Here is a 19121-nt window from a genome sequence, read left to right as displayed (position 1 = left end):
GTCCCCCTTGTGGCACAAGGGGTTAAGCATCAGCACTATGAAGCTTCCCGCAGCCACTGCAGCATGAGATTGATCCCCAGCCAGGGCAGTGACCCACATGGTGCAGCAGACCTCTCCTGCCCCGCACGCAGCTCTCCTCAGCAGTGTACTTCAGTCAGTCTGCCTGTTCTGCTCCCCACTCTGTCTCTGGTGAATCCTCTCACCCCCTGCACCTTTGGCCTGTACCCCAGCTCTTATATGCATAAATAAATCTTTAAAAAAATAAAAAATAAAAATAAATAAAAACTATGTGGTAGAATATTTTATACCATGAGAAAATGGCTAAAACATGTGAAGTAAATAAAAGGAGACTACAAGAGGAACTCAGATTTACCCAAAAAAAGGAGTGGGGGCGGGGGCAGTGCGCAAAGCACACACGCTTGCTCTCTCACCTAGGGGAACATCAAAAGGAATTCAAAATATTAACAGTGCTGTTCTCTAGATAGTGGAATTAGATGACTTTTTTTTTTTTTTTTTTTTTTTAGTTTTCTGCATTTTCCACATATTCTTCTATATTACAGTCAGGAGAAAAACCATTGCAGTAGCAAAAAAAAAAAAAGTGAACCCTCTCATTCTGAGGCCAGTGGCAAGCAGGGGAAGAAAATGCAGGAAATTATAAAGATAAATGTTTCATCAGATTCCTTCCCAAAGCCAGTGGCCGTGCCTTGGCAGATATAAATGACATAACTGGAGAAAAAGCAGGACACAGCCCAGAATAGAGTGGAGACAGCCTCCTCCCACTCCGAGGTGGCAGGGAAAGCAGCCTACGGAGATGAAAGCCTCTGCTCCACCCCTCCCCAGTCAACTGACCGAAAGGCTCACCACTGTCCACCCTCTCTCCCGACACCCTTCTCGAAGGCAGCCAGTGTCTGGGTCAGAAGAGAGCCTGAGGACTCATCCCTCCACCTGGGCCTCCTAAGGCCTCCAAGAGGCCCAGCGACCAGATGTTGTCCTCCCTGCCAGGAAGTTACCCGGGTCTGCGTGCACACCCCACCTCTGGGAGCTCACTACCAGCACAGCTGGGACAGGCCCATCCGTCTTAGAACCGAAACCCTCCTTCCCAGGGCACTTTGCTCCACTCTGCTTCTCCGCCACCACCCCAAGTCCTGCCTCGCGTGCCTCAGCCCTAGGGGGGGACTCCTGTCCACAACTCACTCCCTCCACCTCCAGCAGACGTAATCGCAGGCTCCTGGCCTCCCCTAGGAGGCAGGTGAGGTGGTATTTATAGACCAGGAATAAATGGATCTTAATTCCTTACTGCAGAAGAGCAGTCGAAGTTTCAATTCCGTCTTCTCTGAACTGAAGAGGGGCTATCTGCAGCTGGGAGGCTGTGATTGACATGTGGCTGCCCCCCTCCACAACACACACACACACACTCCCACCCCGCCCCTACCACCAAGTCATTCTCTCAAAGGCCCAGAAGTGGAAGCATTTAGCCCCCAACTCCTCTTGCCCAGCTCTACCACCCTCCCTCTTCGTGGAACACTCTCAGAAGCAGACCAGGGAGCTAATCCATTTTAGAACCTGCCCTCGTGCCGTCTGTCCAGTCACTATGACACCCACAGCAGGAGCTGCTCAGTTGTTACCCCAGAAACTCCGAGGCAAGTGCCATTTTCCACACGAGTGGCGAGGCAAGGCCTGGCTCTGGGCACCCCCCATACCTCACGAAGCGCCTCCCGCCGCCTTTCCCTCTCCAGCCTCTAGTCTCAGACAAGCCACCAGGAGAACCCCCTGCTGTCCTCAGGGAAACTTCAACCCACACAACACAGCGTCTGTCTGGGATCTCGGGGAAGGATCCACCCTCTGGAAGGTAGGTAAGCGGGTGCCCACAGCTTGCAGGGTGGGGATGATGACCACCTCCCGTACCCCACACCCACCTCCACACAGGTTAACCGTGACCCGAGTTCCCCCCGTCTTGAGCACAAGACACAGGGACCTTGTGTGGTCCGTGGCTCAAAGAAGATGTCATCAAGAAGCGGGTGAGATGGAGCCGCACCCCGCGCCCACCCCCTCCTGGCTGGTCTCGTCCTCCCAGGATAAACAGGCCTTGTCCCTCATGGCCTGTCCCTGTGAGGACTGTCCCCCCACCTGGATGCTGGCCCTGGAGAGCCCGAGTGGCAAGAAGCTCCTTAACCAGTGTTTATATAACAACAACAAAAGCATTTTATTTTTTCATGAAGCTTCTTCTTAGTTCCTTTAGTATCACAATGGAATGATGAGAAAAAAAGAAAAAATAACCCATTGAGTCCACAAATCTCTGGCAGCAGAGACTTCAAGGCAACTGGGGAGAAGGGGAGAGGCTTGAATGACGCGCCAAAACAGTCCCAACATCATGTCTTCTTTACTCGCTGTGTGAGGTGGTGGAATGATGAGAAGGTGACATTGTCCTAAGTGTCCTTGGCCTCTCCGCCACTTGACCAATGTACCTGATCTGCATGGACCCAGGACTCGCCTGTCCCCACAGGAACGGGCCACGTGACCCCCGCTGCTCCACAGGCTCTGGGAATGACAACAGGGCTAAGATCCCCTCGCAGCCAGTTCTGCTGGGTGGGTGGCAGGAACCGAGCGTGGAGGAGGGGCGGGGGCAGGTGCAAGACCCAAGGAGTGGCCGCTTCTGGTCCCGGAGACATCTGTGCAGAAGGCGCGGTGGTGCAGGCAGCACGCCAGGAGTTGGTGTCCGTGGGCAGGGGGCGGCTGCGCTAGAGCTTCACGGTGCCAGGCGGCAGGCTGTCGTTGCAGAGTCTGTAGTAACGCAGGTCATTGACCAGCCTGTGCACGTTCTGGGTGAACGAGGGCAGGTCCTAGAAGACAGGGGCACAGCTGCAGCCCAGCCCCACCCGCGCCCCAAACACCCACCCACCCCATCAGCAAGTTGCACCCCAGCGTGTGCTTAGAGTTAAGCGCACGTTTCACAGAACTCGAAACTTCTCATTCTTGCATCACGCGTCAGCGAAAGCACCAGGGAGGTAGAGAACAGCAAATACTTCCCGGTGCCCACCACGCACCAGGCCCTGCCCCAAGCCCCTCCCTCACAGCACTGACTCACTCGTCCTCACCACAGGCCTGCAACACAGGTTCTCTCAGAGCCACCATCGTGAGGATGAAAGATTAAGAAACACACCCCGAGGGGGTCGCCTTCAGACTGGGGTTACTGACTGCTAAGCTCGTGGGTCCAAGTGCAGAGTAACATGAGCGGTGCCTGCAGCAGTGAACTGGTCCCCGTCTGGAGACAGCACCCAGCTGCCCCTTCTGAGGCTTCAGGAACAGGACACAGCTCAGGAAACGGCCAGAGGCACTGTCCTGGGCCTGCACCTACATCACCTGGCCAACCTCTCCTGCCCATTTAACTTCAGCCCAATCACTGCCTCTTCCCAAAGACCACAGGGATAGCTCCCACCTCCTGGCCCCAGCCAGCAAGGCCAACCCAAGTCCTGTGATTGCCACGAGCTGCTGCTCTTCCTGAGCCTGGGTCCGCCTGTGAGTGGGGTAACACTCTACACTTCAGGAGGTCATGGGGGGCTTACCCCGGCCGGGGCGAGGAAAAGTGCTGCGCCCACGCTGGTGGGTGCACATGGCCCCCTCCAGCTCCTGCACAGCGGCGGAACCAGGACACACCGGCCCTGCTCACCAACAGGCACCGGGCTAGAGTGCCCACAGCTGCCCACCCACCCCACGATTATCCTGCTCATTCTCTCCTCACCCGATCCATCTTGAAATTCCGCCCCAGCACATTTTTCTGGTTGGCATCAACACCATCACAGCTGGTCAGGAACTCAGGAAGGAAGGCTGCAAAGAAGCCATCAAAGTCCACAGAGGCCATGTTGTAGATGGCAATGCCGATCTCTTCCTGCAGCAGGTCATGGGACTTGTGAACCAGGACCTGGAGGAGCACGTTCACGAACTGGAACAGCATGGTGGTCCGGAAAATCTTCTGCAGAGGAGAGAGGCCCGGGTGAGCAACAGCGTTGAGGGCTCGCGGGTCGCACCCGCCACTTCCTGTCATGCTCCCAGCCATGGGTAGGAGAAGGGTGGGACTCTGCCCAGCACGAGACAGGTGGGGAAGGACGTTTTCTAAGGGATGGGGCACTTACTTTGTGGTACAGTTTCTGCTTGGTGTTGAGAGTCTCCAAGTAGAAGAGATTTTGTTTAAACAGGTGGATGTCAGGCTGAAGAAAGGACTGTCCAAAAGCCTAGAAAATGAGGCCACCATTTATAAGCAGCACAGTGGGCCCCTCAGACCAGGCCCTCCTGGGCACCTGCCCCACACCACAAGACCTCTGCGCGTGGCTACCAATGCCAACAGCCAGGGCACAGGTATGTACTGTCTCTGCTCCTCTGACCTGTCCTGGAAAGCATCTTCTCCTCACTCCCCTTGGGCCTCACTTTGTTCTTGGGTCTCCGCTTGCTCCTTTTGTAATAAGCCTCTACACCCTTTCGTGGGATCAAGCTTTGAAGCAAGAAAAACCTCAGCAGTCACAGCGGAGGCAAAGCCTGCCCCTCCCCTCAGGTCAGCAACGTGCACTGCATGAGCTGCCCCTACGTGCCACCCAGACCTCAGAAACCACAGCTCTTCAGCGGCTCCTTCACAACCAGCTGCCTCTGCCAGGGGGCTGAGCAATAGCAAACTTTTTACTGCTTTGCAGTACCTGGGCTGTAAAAGTTACTAGCTCAAGGGCAACAAGAAACAACTTTTACATTCATCTCGAAGAGAAAACAAATTCCTGAACTCAAGATTTGGCAAATTCAACCCAGAGATGCCCTAGGATGCAGCCTCCCTACCGACAGCTAAATAAGGAGAAGCAGCAACTGATGCGGGTCTTCTGCTACTCATTTAATTGGAAAGAAATAATTCTGCAAGCTGAAGCCAGTGTTTAATTTGAAACAAGGGCTTAGATGATAGTACCTGTGAATTCTATACCTTTCATCCCAAACGAGACTAAATAAGTAGTAAATGTGGACCAAAAAAAAAAAAAAAAGGTTAAACAACTGAGTGCAGACGAGGGGAACACCTGAAAGCTGCCACAAACCAGGGGAGGCTCCTGACATTCGCCTCAACATGTGTGATGTGTGAGGCTCCCGGAGAGCTCACCCTCAGTGTCTAACGGTTGTACCTGCTCTGAAGGGCAGCACCAAGGGGCAGAGCTTCTCCCCATGCGGACGAGCCGGTTATCTTCATAATTACAGCTCACAGGCCAACCCCAGCATCCCCTAGTAGTTGGCACCCAGTTAAGGAGGGTGCCGTCGGCACCTACACGTGTAGTCTCTGAACTGTACAAGCAGCCCAGAAAGAGGCGCTAGTGTCCCTCCCTTCCAGATGAAAAGGCTAAGGCTTTAGGAATTTAATTAACTTTAACTTCAATGGTATAAAGAGGAAGACCTGAGCTTTAGATCCAAGACCCAAGGGCTTCAAAGACATTTGTGGCAGTGACGATATTACAGGAAGCAGGACTGTATGCCACAGAAGCAAACCAGGATGAGGCCCGTCACCCCTGGATTACATGGCAGCCTCACCAGCAGCCCCCCATTACCTGCATGATGGCACTGAACTGCGGCTCGTTCTCCATCTGCTCCTCAGCCATCCCCCTCTGGACACTGGCCAGGACAGTGGACTTGAAGAAGTACCTCCAGTTGTGATGGAGTGTCCGGAAGAGGAGCTCAAAGAGCTCAGTCTTCACATCTGGGGAGGAGCGCTGTGAAGACAAACACAGACTGCACATCTTCCTTCCCTGCAACTCGGGGAGCCCCTCACAATGTGGGCCCAGAGCAACAAAGAGGCCTAAGAGACACCTGGTAACCGCAAGCACAGTCTCAGCTCCCACCCTCCACTCCACCCTCCACTTCAAGTCCCCCTCGGGCCCACAGTTCAATCCAGAAGACTCAGGCAGAGTCAGTCCACCTCTGAGATAGAATCCTGGGCTGGTGCCAAGGGGCATTTCCTGATAAAAGCTCTCAGTTAGGAAAAAAGAGCAATTAAGTGGAAAAGCAATTAGGAATATTCATTTTCTGATCAGAACGCAGCTGACTGGTCTGTCACATCTTGGTTGTGTTGTCCCTTCACCCAGGATAACAAATGTCCCAGCTAACCCGCTGACCTGGTGCAACCTCTGAGGCTAAAGATAAAGCAGCCATCAAAGTGGTTCTGTACAGAAAAGGAGTTTACAGAGCACTCGGGAACCACAGATGGAAACATCAAAGGTCTGTGGGGAAAAGGCAGGGACCGGGAGGAGCCAGCAGGCCCAGCACTGTCTCTAAGTCACTAGAGAGCATGACAGGTCGCATGATTCCAGATAATTCTGTGGAATTCAAAATCGTAAGGCCCAGATATTTAATTCAGCCTTGATTAAAATGAAACTTACAGCAGAGGGCACAATTCCATGGGAGGAATCTTTATAGGGCCTGAGTGTGTTTATTGATGCAAAGCCCTGGACTCATTTCACCTTAGTTTAAAAGGCTAGCTCCAATTACGTAGCAATTACATAAAATATAAATTAATCTATACTTATTCTGGACCTTGTCATGCTGAGTCTGTTTTCTAAGAAGGACAGAGAGCTACCCTATAACTATGAAAGCTTTTAATGGTTCTAAGAATTTGCCTTGTCCCCTCAGATCATGACTATTCTTAACACGGAAATACATTTGTTATGTTTGCTGTACAAAACCATACATTCACTTAAACTTACAATTATCTGCTATGGGAGACTAATCTTACTTACCAACCTAGCCTTGTGACAACCTGCGACACTTACACACTAGACTAGTTCTAGTGAACTCCCCAACATAAAAGACTGCACTAAGCTGAAGGCAGCCCTTTTCGGAAAAAAAAATTTTTACAAGAAAAATAACAAATCAGGGCCTCCCCTGGTGGCACAGCAGTTGAGCGCTGGGCTGCAAGGCTGCCCGCAGCCTCTGTAGCACCGGTTCATTCCCCAGCCACCAGCGAGAGTCTCACACACACACACACACACAAAAATCAGCTTTAAAACACAGTGTACTTTCCTCTATATTTCCCTCACCCCCCAGTCAGATGGGAAGTACGCAGGACCAGTCCACCACACATACCTCGGCGATGATGGGGTACACCTGCTCCATGCACAGGGAGATGATGCTGGGAAGGAAGGGCCTGAACACCTGGCCAGGTTCCTGGACCACCACCTGCAAGATCTTCAGGAACTTCTCCACCACCCGGCAGCCCGTGCTGCCCTCATGGAGGATGCTCTCAGCCAGCTGTTCCCTGCGCACAAGACAAACCACACAGTAGCCAAAGAAATGTTTTCCTGGAACCAGCATGAAAAGCAGCATCCCGGCAAGTGAGACAGAGAGCCCAAGTCCTGGCTTTGCAGCCAGGTTCCACTATTTCTACTTGGAATGTGAAAACCCTGGGCAGCGGGCCCCTGGTTACCTGGTAAACATATTGAGGAAAGTCTGTATGATCTGTTCCGTGAAAGGCACGCCCATCTGCACTCTAAGGCCGCGAAACAGAGTGAGGAAGAAGCTCAGCATCTCATCAGTCACGTCTAAACAGAAGGACAGAGGAGACGATCAGAGCATGCACACGGGGGTGGACAGAAGTCCGTGGCTTACTGGACTTCCTTTTGCAATCTGCACTATCGTCTCGCTCTTAAGGCTTCCTGCTGGAAGAAATTTCCCCACACCATCAGAGTCAATGATGGAAAGTGGAAAATGATTAAGGACATGCTGAGAAAACAGCTCTGGTATAGTGAAGCCCTGCTGATGGCTCACTACAGGAAGGGAAGGTTGTCGCGAAGCCTCCCGTGCTACCAGCATCCAGCCACGTTCGGATTCTCTGCAGCGGAGCAATTCTGTGCTCCCCGCGGAACTGCTCGACTGGGCCAACACTTGAGTGCTTTCGCCATTTTCTCTCTATGATCGATAATCACTGCAATTTGGGTCGGAGGTTAAACAAATATAGTGGATAAAAAGGATGTATTCAGGTTTTGAGGCCCTGGTCCATTAAATGGATTAATTACAGAAAATATTGGTTGCATTTAGTGCAGTTCCACTTCCAGATCTAAATAACCATCTTATGCAGTACGTCTTGGCTCTGACTGCAAACACTCTGCTTACAAGAGATAATCACAGTATATTTGCTGACTGAGAAGCCCCTGATATTTCACTCTTAAATGCTCTCATGAGAGCCAGGCAAGAGAGCTGGAGAGAGCCTCTGTTGGCAACAGTGACCAACGGGGAACCGTCTCAGCAAAACCCACCTTGCTATGTGAAAAAAAGTTCCCTATCCTCTTTAACGCCCCTATTATTCTCATTCATTTATATTCCTTCTGGGAGAAGGCAAAGACTTAACACAAACTAGGCAAGAGGCCCCAGAGTCACAGTGCCACATGACACAGTGAGCGCCCCACACAAGGGTCCCACGGGGCCTTGGTTCCAGGACCCCCGAAGAAACCCCACTGCCTCTGCCCACGGTGCTAGTGCCTGCACTGCTGACTCAGAGCGCACTGTAGGGCGTGCTCGGCACATCCACCAGCGAGGCCCACGGCAGCACCTACCTGACTGATGAATGAAAGCTGGAAACAGAGCCAGGGAGACCTGAACAGATTCCTGCAGCGACTGGTAGCAGATCTGGCGGGACTTGGTGGATTCCCCAGAGATATTCTCCACAATATCTTCTAAGACACTAAGCGTCTGGTGGATGATCACTTTGGCTGCAGACCAAAATGAAGGTGCATGTCAGGACTTCAGTGAAGAGGCGGGCAAAGCAGAACAGGAGGGGATGTGAGGAACATGTGTGGGGTCCGCAGAGGACAATCACACAGACGGCTTGCCAAAGGAACAGTCTTTCTTGAATGAGTTACCAATCTCTGTATCTTTTCCATTTATGCCCTCTTTTACTGTCAGGACTCCAGTCACCTGCCTGCCCAGTTTTTTCCCTCCATTTTGCTTCTATCCCCCAGAAGACAAGTCTACAGAGAAGATGCAATATACACTCAGGTCAAGGGCTTTGGACTTAATCAGGACTCTAAGATGGTGAATACACTGATGAAAAAATGAGTGTCAAAGGTCACCATAGGCAACACTGGACACATGCAGTATCTCTAACTCCAGACACGATTCCAGGCAACCACACAGCCCCTGCCACTGTGCTTACCACTGCTGTGGTCGGAAAGAGTATGCCTGACTAATCCTGGGCCTGTGGTCTGACACACACATATATATCTTATTTATTATATTGCTTAATTTTACGTTATTAACAACATATACTTCTAGCAATATCCTGCTGTATGAGCATACTTAATGTCTCCATATAACATCCAGGGCAAAGTGGCAGTGGCCAGTGGATAGGCCCACGTACAGAAGACAAGCAAGGACCGGGTCAGGCACTCTGGGCTATGAACCAGAGAGTCACTAGATAGACGACCATCCACCTGGGGCAGGATCCTCGTCAGTGCACTGGGGGGAGGGGGAGTCAATAGCCCTCGCTTTGCAGGGCTGCTTCAAGGACCAAAAAGAAGGTTCAGGATAATTCTAGCAAAGTGCCTGGCACATCAGAAGATCTAGGACAGGGAAGCTGCCATCCCAGCACTTCTGAGCTGTTCTTTTCCCTTCAACATGGAGGCAACCTTGCAATGGGGAGGCTGGCAGACGCCGCCTGAAGCAGGCGATCACACTGAGTATCATCAATAACAGGGAGAAACAGGAGTGATGAAACAGGGTGTACACTACCTATTCTTGATATGCCTGCCCCAAAACTGTTAGAAGCAATCAGAACATGATTATGGGGTAGTCTACAAGAAAATGGGCCCGGACTCTTCAAAAACCTCAATGCCATGAAAAAGGAAAAACAGGGATGCTTTTCTATAACGAGAAATACTAAAACGGGGTACAATCAGACACAACACACATCCTGTGTTCTTAAGAAGTGAAAAAGGACAATTTGATAACTGGGAAAATTCCGAAGTGATCTGTGTTAAATGGCATTACTGCAATAAGGCTGCACGGCCTGACAGTGTAAGTGGTGGCTGGTTACAGAGGAGACTGCCTGGTTCTCAGAGGCATGTCTCAGGGTGAAGCGTCACTGCCAGCAGCTTACCTTACATGGCTCAAATAAAAAGGGAAAGTGGGGGGAGGACACAGTGTGGCAAGACAGAGCCTGGCGAAAGATAGACCAGTAACGAGTGTTCGTTTTCTCATTATTTCAACTATTCTGTATGACTGAAGGTTTTTTCAAAGGAAAAAGTTAGACTAAGAAAAACTGTCCAGGCCTTCATTTTCACACTTGATGAATAAGGATAAGACAAATAGCACAGAGTTATGGGAAGACTAAACAAAATAATAAGGTTCTCAGCCCTGTGTCTGGCACCGGGAAGTGACAGCACTCAGTGTGTTCCCTGCGCGAGTCATCAGCGCTGCCCGTGGCCTGCCCAGCACACGCGGCATCATGCCCGGAGGGTGAGCCATGGCCACCTCCCCAGAGCCAACGAGAGAGGGAGAGACTGGGTAACTGGCAAGCAAGCGCTGCAGGAAACACACTCAGTGCACGCCCCTTCCCCAGTATGATGTGCAGGGTGTAGAGCCTTCACCACCTGGGTCCTCAAGTGATCAGAATGAGTAAACGTCCCCGAACCCCTGACCCAGGCTGGACATGGAACCAGGAGAAAGAAATACTTTTCTGCACGAAACCACTAAACTTGGGGTTGTTTGTGAATACAGCATAACCTAACTTACGCTCACGAGTACAATTACATGGAAAACAAATCAAGAAAAGACTATTAAACTTTATAAAACATAATTCCATAATAGCTGTATATAACCCCTGAGGAAGTTACTTAATCTTCAGTTTCCTTGAGGATAAAGTCAGGATAATTAAAAGGACCTGACTCTAAAAGCTGATGTGAAAATTAAATGAATTACTGGACAGACTCGGAAGGCTGATGCAGGCATAGCCAGAGATTTGACGGTGGACACAAGATCCCCAAGGTCAGACCCTAGCACGCCCTATGCCCTCACCGAGGCAGGCATTCTCATGCAATGTGTAACTATATAACATGTATTTTAAAATAAGGAAAGCAAGATAGTTAAAAAATATTTCCTAAAATACTAAAACTGGTAAGATTTAAGTTTCTTTCTCCTTAATACTACTCTTTTTGTACAATGAACATTTATGTTAAATGTTTTTGATTTTATTTTTTTAAAGAATGTTGAGTATTTACTATTTCTTCTATTTCATAAGGCATTTCTACTGACATTCTATAACATCCAATATGGTCCATTCCTTTCTAATGTCAAAATAAATTGTATTTTTAAAAATTCCTTAGTATCTATTATTTCAGCAAGATTTTTCAGTTAATTCTGACTCCTTCTAACCTTGAATTACTGAGTTCTCGTGAATGACTTTTTTCTCTATCTTTAATATAAAACTAAAACTTGAAGGGCCATTTGTGAGGATACCAAGCTCTTTCAAATCCTGAAATATTTGTAAATAAGAAAGGTTAAAAACAGTTTCAAAAGATAGTTCTTAAATTCATTTTTTCCAGTGTGTAAAGGTGATCTGTTTTGAGTGCTTATAATCAATATCACTGTAGTTTCTTATTGACAGAAGGCACCATTAAAAGTCTTCAAAGGTTATCTCTCTTATTTTTGACACTTTAAGTAAGAGGACCATCCTGCGCTCAGGAAATAGCCCCAGTTGATGTGTTCGCTGGAGTCCATAAATGAGCCAAATTCTGGCTCTTCCTTTTAGTGGTGTTTGGTTTCTGGACCGAGGAATTAACCTCATGAGCTTCAGGTGCTGTTTCATCTGGCACAAAGGAAGAAAAGCACCGGCTCCACCTCTCTGGGCTGCAGGTCCTGGAGGTCACTTACTGTCATTCAGCGGCATCTTCCTCTCGACTGCGTTGGGTTTCAGGTTGCGATAGTCCCGGGAGAGTGCGGAGATGAGGCTGGCGTGGTTGATGGAGCGCACAGGCCACTGCTGCTCATTCTCTGGGAGGTTTGGCCATGGGAGCAGCAGGATGTTGGAGAGTGCTCGGCACACCAACACCTGAGCCTGGAAAAGACCCCAAGGCATCCATCAGTGACTGTACAGCAAAAAGCTGGTAGGGAGATCACACCTGATACATCTTTGGTGCCCACGGCATGTGCTCAGGTCAGGCCCCCAGGTTCCTTTCTCAGCCTGTGCCTGGAGCTCTGGCCCACCAACCCTAGGAGGGCGGGGAGGAAAGACAAACTGAAGTGACAGCACCAAGTCTTGGTCTGGTGCAAACCAGACCTGCCTCCAGTGGCTGTTGGTGCAGGCCCTCCCCCTTGAAGAATGGCAGGAGAACCTGCACTGCAGACACTGAAGCTAGCTATCCCCTCTGCTGCTGGCTTCTGACACTCAGAGGAGCTACTCAGAACAGGGGTATTAAAAGAATCTTACAATCAACACACCGTTGGAGCCACGCCCAAGGCAACAGGCCCAAATCCCAGATCCTCTTAAGTAACTGCTTTGATTCCCCCTATCACCCAACCCTTTTCAAAAGTTTTACACTTCCACCCTGAGCCCCCTACAGCCTATTTTTAAGAGACTATATTGTACTTGTCTGGAGTTTCTCAACCCTAAGAAAAGGAACATAACAACAACAAAAAATAGACTGTGTTGGACCAAAAAGAACGCAAAAAGGATTCTCAACAGCAGCCAAATGACCAGCTCTCAAGCAGCACCACCTCTGTGCATGTGGGTAAGGGCTTTTTGTGTCTAACTCAGCACACTGACTGTTTGCACTGGCAAGGGCTGAACGAGCATGCCACATGTGTGGGAAACACGTCTAGGCTGATGTGGTCCATAAGCTTTGAGTGCAAAAAGGGGGTCAGACTCTTCTCCCTTGGCGTCCCCGAGGCGGTAGCCGTTGACTCACCTTATCAACAAGTCGCTGGGCAGAGGCATCTGTGATTCCGCTGAACACTTTCTGCACTGCGGGGATGCTGATCAGAAAGACAGGCCGCACGGTGGTAGCCAGTGAGACCAGCAGGTGGCATGCAGAGAGCAGCAACTTGTCTTGGACCTGGAAAGGGAAGGACACGTGAGCCCACTACATTCCCTGTGAGACTGGAAACAGAAGAACTCTGACGAGGCAGCCACAAGCTAAGTGAGGTTCTTGTCTGCCAACCTACCCCCTAGGCTCCCTCTCAAAGACGTCTTCCCAAGAAGACTCCCAGCCACAAGGCATTCTCCTCTCTGCCATGTCCACAGCGCCTGCCTCGAGCCAGGGCCACCACTCCCAGTTCCTTCTGTTCAGTGACTTGTATCTTGGAACTCAGTCACTTCTCAGTTCAAGACTCTACGGTGGCTCCCTATCCGTTCTTAAAGCACACGGCAAACTCACGGGCATATCACTCACACAACTGGGACTGTTCATCGCACTCCTCTTGGTGCAACCAAGCCAAGATCTCTCTTGGCCCCTGCCTGCCTCACTCCATCAGCCAAGCCAGTCACAACTGCTTCCTGCGCCTCAGCATGCCTGTGTAAAACCAGGTTCACCTTATACACTGTGGGTGGGAATGTAAATTAGCGCAGCTGTTATGGAAATGGTAGGAAGATACCTCAAAAAATTAAAAATAGAAATTCCGTATGATCCAGTTATCCACTTCTAGGTATTTAGTAAAGAATATAAAAGCACTAATTTTGAAGAGAGACATTCACCCCATATTCATCACAGCATCATTCACAATGGTCAAGAGCTGGAAACAACCCAAGTACCAATCAGTAGATGACTGGATAAAGATGTGGTTTATATACACAGTGGAATACTGCTCAGCTATAAACAGATGGAATCCTGCCATCTGCAACTTCATGGATGGACCGAGAGGGTATTATGCTAGTGAAATTAAGTTAGAGAAAGACAAACACCATATGATTTCACTAGTGTGGTAAAAAGAAACAAAATAAATGAAACAAATAGGACAAAAATAAACTTCTGGACTCTACTGCCAAATTAGTGGTTAACAGAGGGGAAAGGGGAGTGTAAACCAGGTAAAAGTGGTCAATTATGTAAAGGATGGAATTAGACTTAATCGTAAACATAATGTTCTATATCTGTACGTATATATACAGATGCTGATTTATAATGATGCACACATGAAACCGATATAAAGTTACAATCCAATGTTACTTTAATTGAAAAGAAAAACTGGGTCTAAGTCCCGCTATGTCCTTTTAGATGGTCCCTAACGCTGCTAAGACTGTGGTGAAACAGCACGCCCAAGAGTCAGGAAATAATTTAGGAAAGAAGTATTACTATCACCTCTAGAGCCATAAAATATCCCTAACTTATAGTTCTATAATCCCACTTATTCTAAGAAAATTACCAAAAGGATAAAGTTACTGCCACAAGTAATACATATCACAAATATATGTAATGATTTTTTTCCCAAATGGAGGCAATTTAAAAAATCCAGCAACAGCTAGGCAAACTATGACACACCCCCTCCATGGGGTATAACTCACTTACAAATTACAATTATAAATACAACAAAACTTTACAGAAAACCATACACTGTCAGTAGTGGCACAGAATGCTACAGATGAGTGAAACTACATAAAAAGAAGAGCAAGTATCATATAGTCTAGTGGCATAAACTGGTGGTCGTCTTGGAGGACAACTTAGTAGATTCCATCAACTTTTAGGTGGACGTAGCCTTTAACCCAGAAATTCCATTTCCAGGAATTCATCCTATAAGGACGTACACACAAAGATTTCCATTAACGGAAAGAATATATCCCCACTACAAAAGAGCACCAGGCAAAACTAAAGTTGCTCTACGCATGCGAAGGTCTCCAAGGAGCAAGCTGTGAAGCAAAAGAAACTGTCTCTCCAGCCACCTACAAACCTCACTAATGTATGCCAAAACAGAAAAAGTCTGAAGGACATACAACAAACTGTTGATGATGCTTACCTTGTAAAGTTAATTCCTTCTGGAGGAAGGAATTAACTGTAACTTTTTAGTCTGTAAATTTGAACAATATTTTACTTTTTCACGATGAGCATGTATTCATGTGGGGCTTAGAACTAAAAAAATGAAGTTACACTTGGACTTATGTAGACTAGATCTGAAAGGGAACATGAAATGACACATAGTTCTATCACAGTCATCAAGAAGTATGGATCTAATGCTACGTAGATCTTGATTTGATAATAAATGGGCAGGAAGACAGAGCATAAGATAACAGGCATATCCTTCATGGCTTCAAGACCTTGGTGCTGATCAGCGGCGCGACAGCCTCCATGGTGGTGGAGATGAGCGAGACAAACTGCTCACTGTTCTGCCGATGAGCCTCGCTGCAGCATTGTGCCAGCCAGTGAGAGTGGGCCTGCAGTGCGGCCAGGGCCTGCGCATGCCTGCAGAAGGAGAGAAGGCGCGAGGTTGAGGCTGTCGAAATACATTTGCAATGCTCTCACTTCCACAGGAGGTTAAGGGCTCCATTCACTGCACTTACTAAGCCAGGATAGGTGCCACAGCATGGAGTCACTTCTTGCTACTGTGGACCTAGAAATGGACCTAGGGAACTCATCATCTGAGTACTGCCATCACCACTAGGACTCAGCTAGTTACTAAGCACCTTATGTAAGAAAATACAGACACTGGGAATCTGAAATTCATAGTGAGCAGGCAGCTATTTTGATTTTTTTTTTTAAAGATTTATTTATTTAGGCATACAGAGCTGGAGTATAGGCCAGAGGTGTGGGGGGTGAGAGGACTCACCAGATACAGAGTGGGGAACAGAACAGGCAGACTGACCGAAATACACTGCTGAGGGGAGCAGCAGGCGAGCCAGGAGAGGTCTGCCATGCCATGTGGGTCTCTCTCTGGCTGGCTCAGGGAGCGAACTCATACTGCAGTGGCTGTGGACAGCTTCATAGGTTGCATCTTAACCCCTTGAGCCACCAGGGAGGCCCAGCTATTTTGTATTTTGTATTTAGAATCCAATCATTTCATCCATTAAGTTCTGAGTAACAAAAGTAAGGCAGAAGATTGCCTTTACAATTTAAAAACTTCAGTCAATCTGCCAATTTATAGACCTCCTTAAGGCTGAAAGGAGGGGCTCTCAAACTTCTGAAATTCTGTGCAATGTGCTGTGTTTATTAGCAAGTTACCCTCTTTCTCAGAGAATTTTCATAACTTTCTCTAAAATTCTCAAAAAGATGTATTTTACATATATATAATTTAAAACCACCATAGTAAATAGTATGTCTATCATTTATCTAATTTATAGCTCAAAAATACTCTAGAACAGGGGTCAGTAGACCTTTTCCTATAAAAACTAGAGCATAAATATTTTAGGTTTTGTAGCCCACAGCTACTCAGCTCTGCCATTACAGCACAAAAGCACGAGACAATATGTATATGAATAGGCGTACCTGCACTTCAACAAAACTTTATTACAAAAGCTAATAGGCCAGATTTGGCACAGGCCTTCTTTTGCCAACCACTGCTCTAGTCTAGAGCAGCCTTCTGACAGTGTGCGTTCCAGGCTATGGCCCATCTCCAGCCCCCATTCCTCTCACCTTTCCATGCATCTCTTTCCTGATAGCATTTCAACTGCCAATAGCTTCTTCAAGGTGGGGGGGGGGGGGGTGTGTGTCCCGGGAAGTCCTGTTTCAAAATCACCTGAGGTTCTTGTTTAAAATGCACATACCTGAACCTTATGCCATCTTACTATAATCAGAATCTCTTTGAGAAAATGTGTTCCCAAGTAATTCTCCCATACCCTACAGTTTCAAGTCACTACAGCCTTCAAGGTGTTTCCACTTTAGTCCCGACACTATGCAGCCTCATCTCCCACCACACAAACTGCTCTCCCCCTCCCTAACTGTGTGACTTTGCAACTCTTCTGTGGCTTAGTCTGTGCTGTTTTTCCTCCTGAAATGACAACTCCACATAGCCTCTGTGGCGAGCTCTCCTCTGCCTGACAAATACCACTTAATCCAACCACCTCTGCCTCCAGACATACCATTACCCTTTCTCTTGGGGTTTGGAGTTGGGAGCTTTTCTTCTCCTTGGGACAGCCAAAATAATTTTTTTTAAAGATTTATTATTTATGCATACAAGATCTGGGGTACAGGCCAGATGTGTGGGGGTTGAGAGGATTCATCAGAGACAGAGTAGGGAACAGAACAGGCAGACTGACTGAAATACACTGCTGAGGGGAGCAGCGGGCGTGTCAGGAAAGGTCTGCTGCGCCATGTGGGTTTCTCCCTGGAAGGCCGGAATCTAACCCGTGCTGCAGAGGCTGCGGACAGCTTCACAGCGCTGCGCTTAACCTGCTGCGCCACCGGGGAGGCCCGTGCAATAATTCTTTATCTATAAAAATGAGATTGGAGGACAATGTCATTATCGAGAATGCATAAACATGCAACTCGGTACTCACACATCTATGAGGTCAGGTTTCAGCACTGATGGCACGGCAGTTTCAATGTTGTACAGTTTTATCTGAGACCCATACAGAGTGACTTTGACCAACCTATTGGCAAAGAAACAGGTAAGAAAAAAACATTCAGCTTATGGACTACAATAGACAAAACAGACAAGGTACCACAAGGACAGACTTTTCTTCACACCAAAAAGAATCAAGACCAGACCTTCAATTTTATCTCAAAATGTTTGTTAAGATTTATATACAGACACCAATTAAAGCATTATTTACAATATCAAAAAAAATGAAGACAACATAAATATCCACTATAGAGAAAAAAAATACAATATTGAAATAACGAACATAACATGTACACATAACATTGAAACACGAAATATTTGAAACACAAAAGGCTGTAACAAATACATATACAGAATACAACCAAATTTCATTTTCAAATTTTTCTATTCTCACTATTAACAGAAGAATGGAACAATTTCCACCAAATTATGCTCACTGGTTATCACTTGCTTTGAGGTAGGAAAGAGTGGGTGGATTACTATGGAGGATGTTTTTCCTCTGTATTTCTAAACTGTCGACAATGAATGAATATATACATTTACAAATAAGAATTTAAAAAAATTCAAGCAGACTTGCTGCTACTAGCTTTTATGTTAAATCATTTTTAAGTAAACATTTCAATCTGATAAGAGATTAATATCCAGAACACACAGAGAACTTGTAAAACTCAGCAACAAAAGATAACCTGATTAAAAAATGAGCAAAGGACATTTTTTCAAAGAAGATACACAAACAGCCAATAAGCACATGAAAAAATGCCCAACATCACAAATCACTAGGGAAAATTCAAAGCAAAACTACAATAAGATACCATCTCATACCCATCAGGATGACTACTATTAAAAAAAGAAACAGAGCTAGTGAAGGTGTAGAAAAATTGGAACTCTTGTACACTATTGGTGGAAATGTACAATGGTACAGTATTCAAAAAAACTAAAAGTCGAATTACATATGATGCAGCAATTCCATTTCTAGTATATACCCAAAAGGACTGAGGACTAAGCCTCAAAGAACACCCATGTTCACAGCAGCATTTTTCACAACAGGTAAAACATGGTGTCAATCCACGGATGAGCAAAAGATTTTACATACATACATACATACATTTTAAGGCTGAATGAAGTACTATTGAGCCTTTAAAAAGGACGTGCTACAATGAGCTGCACCGTGAATGAACCTTGAGGAAACTGTGCTAAGTGAAGGGAACCTGTCAAATACTGTATGATTCCACGCACATCAGGTCCTGACAGCAACAGTAATTTTGGTTGCCAGAGGTTTGGTGGGGCAGGGGGATAGAAAGTTATTTAATGGGCAACTTCAGCTTTACAAGATAAAAAGAACTCTGGAAATGGGGGGGGGGGGTGGTTATGGGTGCCCAAAATTATGAATACATTTAATACCACTGAAATGTACACTTAAAAATCATTAAGATGGTAAATTTTATGTCTATTTTATTTTTTTTTATAGAGGCATGTTTTTATTTATTTATTTATTATATTTGTTTGTTTGTTTTGTTTATACAAGCACTGGGTATAGTCAGAAGCGCGGGAGGGTGAGAGAATTCACCAGAGCCAGAGCGGGGAGCAGAGCAGGCAGAAGGACCGAAGTACACTGCTGAGGGGAGCAGCGGGCG

The 19121-nt window shown here is 47.3% G+C and overlaps 1 protein-coding gene across 2 annotated transcripts in view; it reads right to left on the bottom strand.

Moving 5' to 3' along the window:
- Positions 1 to 2738: 2738 nt before the first annotated feature.
- Positions 2739 to 19121, bottom strand: part of XPO6 (exportin 6) — a gene marked incomplete at both ends in the record, with an annotated part of 65910 nt that continues 49527 nt past the window's right edge. For both annotated transcript variants that reach the window (XM_084250651.1, XM_084250650.1), the window contains 11 exons: positions 2739 to 2840; positions 3740 to 3970; positions 4131 to 4229; positions 5568 to 5729; positions 7099 to 7270; positions 7439 to 7553; positions 8565 to 8720; positions 11878 to 12061; positions 12912 to 13058; positions 15248 to 15392; positions 17423 to 17515. In XM_084250651.1, coding sequence (XP_084106777.1) covers positions 2739 to 2840; positions 3740 to 3970; positions 4131 to 4229; positions 5568 to 5729; positions 7099 to 7270; positions 7439 to 7553; positions 8565 to 8720; positions 11878 to 12061; positions 12912 to 13058; positions 15248 to 15392; positions 17423 to 17515 — 1606 coding nt within the window. The remainder of the gene's footprint in view (positions 2841 to 3739; positions 3971 to 4130; positions 4230 to 5567; positions 5730 to 7098; positions 7271 to 7438; positions 7554 to 8564; positions 8721 to 11877; positions 12062 to 12911; positions 13059 to 15247; positions 15393 to 17422; positions 17516 to 19121) is intronic.

This window comes from Talpa europaea (assembly GCF_964194135.1).
Source record: "Talpa europaea genome assembly, chromosome: 12".
NCBI lineage: Eukaryota > Metazoa > Chordata > Mammalia > Eulipotyphla > Talpidae > Talpa > Talpa europaea.
The sequence above is the reverse complement of the archived record's forward strand: the minus strand, read 5'-3'. Positions and strand labels throughout refer to the sequence as shown.